This window comes from Henckelia pumila, chromosome 4 (genome assembly GCF_033568475.1).
Source record: "Henckelia pumila isolate YLH828 chromosome 4, ASM3356847v2, whole genome shotgun sequence".
Taxonomy (NCBI): Eukaryota; Viridiplantae; Streptophyta; class Magnoliopsida; order Lamiales; family Gesneriaceae; genus Henckelia; species Henckelia pumila.
In genome coordinates this window covers 32,230,323-32,237,706 of record NC_133123.1, presented here as the reverse complement: position 1 = coordinate 32,237,706, position 7,384 = coordinate 32,230,323, and the positions used below count along the sequence as shown (strand labels likewise).

The window sequence follows — 7,384 nt, the reverse complement described above, 5'->3', positions numbered from 1 at the left end:
AGAAATTAATAAATTTCATCATCGATATTGCATAGATACTTAGAATAATGAAAAAAATGATATGATTCTCAATTTATGTCATAAAATTAAAGATGGAGTGCACTTAGTAAAAAATAGAGTGTAAATATCAATGCCCATATTTTTTTTTTTTAATATTATAGAAAAAGCTAAAACCGACAAAATTTATTGTAAATATAATACATGAGATATAGTTTTCTTATTCTAAAATTAACATGTCGAAGTATTTGGATAAGGTCAAAAGACAATAAAATGAAATTTAAGAACTTTACATATTTGACATTATTATATATATATATTTTTATTATCATGTTATATCTATTTTTTGAATTAAAGTAGGAGTACATATCTTATGCGATGATTTCATCGAGCTATATCAATTATATGGATCGATTCAATCTATATCTAGAGTACTAAATAATATTTTTAGCATAAAATATAATACTTTTTAATAAGTTGGGTCGTATAAAAAAGTATATCTTACAAAATTAAACTCTTTAGATGATATCACAACAATTTTGTACTATGGAGTTGAGTATGAGTGTAGGAGACCAACAATATACTGTGGTATGACCATCAATTTACATCTTGTCCCTTCATTTTTGATTTTTATTGCTAATTTTTTTGGGCCTCAATAATATAGGATCAATTAGATTTTATTGGTATTCTGGCTCAAATATATATAAAAAGGGTCATTTGTTACAAAAAAAATCCGATTTAAAACCAAACAAAAGTTTTAAAAATAAAAACTGTACAAACTACAAGCCCACAACACTTGTATAAAATTAAGCTTTTACAATGTTGTAGCTCGAGTGTGTTCTTTTACGGGCTGATATAAAGCTCCAAGCGTAAAGGCCCAATAATCATATGGACTGAAATGACATGGGCTTGCATTAAACATACGTCGGCCCAACACAGATGTAATCCACAGATTATTTTCAGTCAGTTGAAGAAAGTTGGCGGAACTGTGCTCCGAAACTGTGGTTTCTTGTTCGTCTTTCTCTTTCCCCCTCCAAAGCCCCATTTAAACCCTACCGAATCACCCATTTCCCTTTTCCTTTTATTTTATTATTTCTTGTTTTTTGTTTTTTGTTTTGGTTTTCGATTCAATCCTTCAAATGATTACCTCTGCGATATCTCCATTAACATCGGCCAGCCCTGTAAATTGGTTCGGTCGGCATAAAGTATCATTTTCAGCTGGATCTTCGTTCGAATTGAAGGTACTGATTATTATCTTTTGTTTGTTTGTTTTCTTTTGATTTTAGAAATTGGTATTGGTTTTGTGTTTTGAACTGGATCATGATTCATGAATACTCTGATCTTCAAACAGTCGGGTTTCGCGATACAATTTTGCGTGGTGGTTTTTTATTTTTTGCCCCCCCGGAAATTTAGGTGTAAAAATTGAAAACCTTTTTTCATTTTAAGTGGGGCTTCCCTGGATCCTGCTGCTGTGATTAGATGAATATAAGAATATGGCTGCTAAAAAACGCAAGTTGCCTAAGTTCTAACCCTGTTTGGCTACTATCATAGAGGTAGTTTTGCTTGAGATTTTGTTAGCTTATAATCTTCTTGTATTATGAATTCGAAGATATTGTTTTTCGTGCCTTTTTTTTTCTAAAAGATGTGAAGAATGTGGATGTTTGAATGGAGAAGGATTTTCAAAATGCTAGAAAATATGGCTTTTGGGTACTCGTCTGGGTTTTTTCTTTAAATAATAAAAGGAAGATCTTTATTACAATTGCATCCAAACATTAAAATTGTCGTTGCGCTTTAAAAGAAAAGCACTTGAAAAAGTTGAGCTCATTAAAGAAAAAGTACCTAAACAATGATTTCTGTATCCAAACTGATCCAATGTAGCTTTGTATTTCTATGGAGTTTCCCATTTTTCCTCTCCGAAAGAGAGTGGGACTGGTTAATAGATTCTTGATTGGAATATGGTAATGGCGTCTATGAATTTGACTCATCTGTGAATTTGAATCATTTGATGTAGGGAGTAATATCATTTGATTCGAAAGCTGGAGAAAGATAAACAGTTCTGTTGCACTCTTTTGACAGTGACTCTAAATGGTTGATCATTTTTTCAGCTCACTCGTTGTAAAAACGAAATTTATTGGAAAACATTCGACCATCTTACCGTGCACTTTATTCTTTGCTTATTAATTGTAGGACCTAGTACCGAGCTTTGTATCGTCATCCTCTCACGTTCTAGGACATTGTTTGGCGCACCCTGTGATGATCATGGCCGAAAGTACCAAGCAACCTAATGCCAGGTTTCATTTATCAAAGAATATAGACTTCCTGAATTACTTGCATCCCGCAGCATCCTATCGAACAACATCTAAGAAGGAAAAAGATCCCCGGAAACTTAACAGTATGTCATCTCAGATCAAGGAGCTTGACCATCATTTGGTTATTAAATATCCAATTATTACCGAGTCTGCAATGAAGGCGATTTTGGAGAACAACACTTTGGTTTTCATCGTGGACAAACGTGCTGACAAGAATGGTGTCAAAGATGCTGTTTGGATTATGTTTCAGATCAAGGCGGAGAAGGTAAATACCTTGAACTTGCCCAACGGTGCGAAGAAAGCGTACGTCAAGCTCGGGCCAAGTTATAACGCCATTGATGTTGCAAAGAAGATTAGAATCTTGTGAATAACATGCATGATTTATCCTACATGTAGGCAAAAATATTCAAACAAACCATTTTGACCCAAATATGCTGTTTAGACTTGGGATGGTTTTACAAGTTTTCGCTAGGAATTTTAACACCTGTCTCCGAATTAATTGGTTGGTCACATGTACTAATCTTAAATATGTATTTTGTAAATAAAAACATCGCCCTTTGTTTGCTGCAATGCAAGATAAAGATTGGTGTTTTAGTTTTTTTTTTTTTTTTTTGTAATGAGAAATTTATACTCTGTTCCAACCTTGAGAGAAGGCAAGTTTTGTAAGATAAAATAATCAATTTTGTAATATAGAGTGGATTTTCTAAATTTCATTTTCCCCTCTGTGCTTCAAAAGAAAGTCACTCGGTTAAGGTTCTCACATTTTGTAAGATAAAATAATCAATTTTGATCGACTTGTTCAATTTTGAGTTTTGATTTATTAAGTTTTTAAAATTTTGTTTTGATACACTAATGTTTAATATTTAATTATTTTAGTTTAATTACTGATATGATAATAAAATATTTGCTATATATGCTTCAAAAAACCATCAAAACGTATCTAATTATGCTTCGATGTGGTAAAATTAAGATGAATATTCAAAGTTAGCTAGTCAATATATATGATTAGAGTCACTATACTTACACCCATTAACTAAATTATAACAAAATAGTTATATGGTTTCGCATTATGAGAGTTGTTATAATTGAGTCTTTAATCGAGACATTATCTCAAATTTAAAACTTTAGTGTTAGACAAGTTTTAAGAGTCCGTTTGGTTTCAGTAGACAATTAAAAAAAAATGTTTTTTTTTTTAATAAAAAAATGTTTTTTTATTAACACAAGTGTGTTTGGATAAATTTTAAGTGCTTTTAAAAGCACTTATTTAAGCCAAAATAAGTGTTTTTTTAAAAGCCCATATTTATAACTTTTCAAATGTTTTTTTTAAAACTCAACTTTAAAAAAGTGCTTTCAATATATTTATCCAAAACACAAAATTATTTCAATTTTTACTTTAAAAAGTACTTTTAAAACCCAACTTAAAAAATCACTTATTTTATAAAAACTCTATGAAAGCAAACGGGCCCTTAAAATCAGATGGGTAACAAAATTAGATTTTAGTTGAATGATCGATTCCATTTATGTGGGGAACCTCACATAAAAACCTTTGCTTGGTTGCCTACGAACATCGGATAATTAACTTGGGGAATTTATCCATTCAAACCACTTTTAAAAAGAGAATTATACCCCAACTCTTTACTATTTTTTTTAACGTTAATCTGAACGTTACATTTAATATTATTTTCATAAAAAAGTTCTTTCCCTCTACAAAATTTTTTCAATTTTATATTTTTATCTTATCGAAGCCATTCCAATTTCCAAAGTGGAAGTGACGTCCGTGTGCCTTTGTTTTACTTAGACAACGTCTTTTAGCAAAAATTGTGGGCCTCAAAATAAATATTTAGAATTATAAAAGCCGGCAATTAATTTAATTATCAAAAGATTAAAGTTGCCATCATATTGTACTTGATCCAATAACAATCAAACTAGATAAAGAAAAAAGTTGATTGTTTTACTTTAAATTTTATGCACATACACATGGGCTTACTTGTTCGCATAAAGTTATCATATTCCTCGACTCCTATTGATCCTTTGTCTGATATCTATTTATTTATGTGCATTTCGCTTTCATTTCTCCTCATCACTTTGGGTGTGACCTGACCTCATGTTTATTATTTTTTTTGAGCTTGATCGGGATTTGTTATTATTAAATTTCGAATTTGAAGATTCATTTTAAAGTTGAGACTTTGATATCAGATAAATTATATATTATCAACAGAGATAATTGTACATAGTTTTACTAGTAACAAATTCAATCTTGATTTAGAATCCACCTACCTTAAATCAAATTATTGGATTAAAAAAAAGGTCAATTAATTAATAGAGGTCAATTAATTAATCGAATGATCTCTGAAATTTCTTTCCTAAAAAAATATTTAACTCTCCAATTCTCCATCAGACTGATATATTCAACTCAAATTAAATCAATAAACAAAAAAAATAATGCATGAATCGCGTTGAATAACTGTATCTATACAATTTATACTATATTATAAAACTTGAGGCTATTAATAATTGGGTGATGCTACGTGTACACGGAGGGTTACACGTTGCACTTGAAATTACATAAATATCTTTAATGTATTTTGGAAAGATTTTTTTTAAATCAAATGGAGGGATAATTTTGTAATTTCATGTATAGTGTATAATCCAATATGTAAATCAATGTGTACATTTCCCTTAATAATTTTGGTAAGGCCTATGAAATAACAAAAATCTTCCAAATTTGCCTCAAACCACAAACATTCTTAATGAATAGATATTTCATTTTGTAATCATTAGTTAATTTTAACACATCTCACCAATTCTTCTCCCTACATTTCTCTCAACTAATTTCTAAATATTTGGTAAATCACTTTTTAAGTTTTAACCATCATTAAAAATATAAAGTTATATGTAAAACAGCCTCTTACGGGGTGTCCAAGTTGGTGGAGTAGGTGAACTCTTGGCCAGAGGTCGGAGTTCAATTCCACCTACCAACACCTTCTTGAACTAGCCTGTCACACAAGGCTTGTCTAGTGTGGTTTATTTGGCTAACGTAGTTTGCAGGCTATTGCATTAGTCCGAAGGTTTACCCAGTACGCATCGAAGGTAACGGCTGCGGGTTTTCACGTCATAAAAAAAAAAAGTTATATGCAAAACAATTATTTGTGTGCCACGATCCTAGTAAGTATAAATCTCTATATATCTTGATGAAATTATTAATTAGTTGCAATCTGAAAAGTATTTTCTACCGTTTAACCTTTTTATTTTCAATTTTAAAAAATCGTTATAGGCTGTTGATAATCATAAATCAATTTGATTTATATTTAGAAATTGCATGCCGGCACTATTATAAATTAAAAATTACATGAGATTAATTATTAGGACTTATGCTTGCCGTGCAATATATATATTATATATAATAATAGCACAGCCGTAGCGGAAAAAGTAGAAGAAATATTTATAATATAATTGTTGTAATTTGTGCTAATTAGTATAAGATTAGGACTTTCTAGAATGCTAATTATTGAGATAAAGCAAAACATGACTACGTACCCTTCTTTAATATTGGATAATTACATGTAAGTCCCTTGTTGCACCGAAACAAAATATATTTTATCCCTAAAGATCCCTTCATCTTCTATCTTTAATTAACACAAGAACGACAGAGATTTTCACCGCTTTCACAATGTGAATCGTGCCGCTTGATTATATATATTGATTTGAGGCTAATTTTAGTGCTTAATTAGGTTATATATATATGTAATCAAGGGGTGATTATGTACATCAATGTTCTTTCGTTAACGGACGTGGGAATATTATTCCGCCATGCAAAGGGATCGATTCAAATGGAAATGGGGGTGAAGCCGCCGGACCAGCAGAACTTGACGCATATCCCACAGCCTTTGCCGGAGCTGCTCCGCCTCCAGCCGGAGGAGTTCGTTTTCTATGCAAACAGCTTCGTTTTGGCTCACCACCAACTTCAGCCGGTTCATCAATTCCAGGTTCTCTCTCTTTTGCCGGTTCACTTGGGTCTCCAAGATCTCCATGTGTTTCTGTTTCCGGATGCGGGATCTCCGGGCCGACTCCCGGTTCGATTGCGTGCGCTTACGCTTCCTTTCGTCCATGATCGAGGCTAGCGGGATAGTCTCATGGGAGCTGGTGATCATCACCGAGTTTTGGTTCGGTTTAGGAGAACCGGATTCCGGAGTTATGGGGTACTCGGGGCTCGAGGGGTCTGAACCGGAGCTGGAAGTGATCGGTTCTTGGAAAAACATGGCAACTGCAGGCTCTTGTGCTTGGTCGGGGAATGGTGTATCGAAGAGGAAAGGCGGTTCGGTGAAATCCCAATGGAAAAAAAAACCGGTATCGGAATCCGAAAAAAGGCTATCGAGGCCGAATTCGGTGGCGAACATGGCCGGGAAACCGCTCAACTGTGGGTGAGAGAAGTGAAAGTGGGAAAGGGAAGAATCGAAGCGTAGGATGGCGGAATTTATAGCCGAGGGTCAGGGGTATTTTGGTTATTATGTGCATTGGCCAAGCTGGCGGGTTGTGGTTGCTTACGTCATCATGTGGGGTCACGGTTAATCTTAGTCGTGAAGGAACAAAAGACGCGGAGTCATGTTGAACACGTGTCGCCATCTTGTAGGTTACTATTCATTTTTCTCTGGGAGGATTATTTAGAGAACGAGGTCCTTTTCATTCAGGTTGTGTTTCGTTAGAATGAAAGAGATTTGATTCGATTTGAACTATGCATTTCAGATGATATTATATATGTTTGTGTCTATTTGAAAATTTATCATAATTATTATTGTAATTTTATAAGCCACTTCAATTTTGATCATCAAAATAAGTCAAAGAATTTGAAAATAATGGATTTGAATTAAATCAGCTTAAATTCATAAGTTGCATCTTTGAACATCAATCCTAGATTCCACCATATAAATAAAAATTATATTAAAAGTTCTTCTCTCTCGATGTAATCGAAATGTCGATGCCACTCATGTGGAACCAATAAAAAAATGACACATACCCCATGGGTGGCATCGACATCTCCCGATGTAACACAGTGAAAACTGTGATCAATTCTTTCATTT

The 7,384-nt window shown here is 32.9% G+C and overlaps 1 protein-coding gene across 2 annotated transcripts; it reads left to right on the top strand.

Moving 5' to 3' along the window:
- Positions 1-1,012: 1,012 nt before the first annotated feature.
- On the top strand, positions 1,013-2,882 carry LOC140866326 (large ribosomal subunit protein uL23-like). 2 transcript variants are annotated; one of them, XR_012144854.1, is made up of 3 exons: positions 1,013-1,238; positions 2,009-2,085; positions 2,185-2,882. XR_012144854.1 is itself a non-coding variant. In XM_073271297.1 (2 exons), exons 1-2 carry the CDS (start codon positions 1,137-1,139, stop codon positions 2,671-2,673), a joined length of 591 nt encoding a protein of 196 aa, XP_073127398.1. In that variant the 5' UTR covers positions 1,013-1,136; the 3' UTR covers positions 2,674-2,882. The 2 variants fall into 2 exon arrangements, 1 of the variants encoding a protein (XP_073127398.1); XM_073271297.1 differs by lacking the exon at positions 2,009-2,085.
- The last annotated feature ends 4,502 nt before the right edge of the window (positions 2,883-7,384 follow it).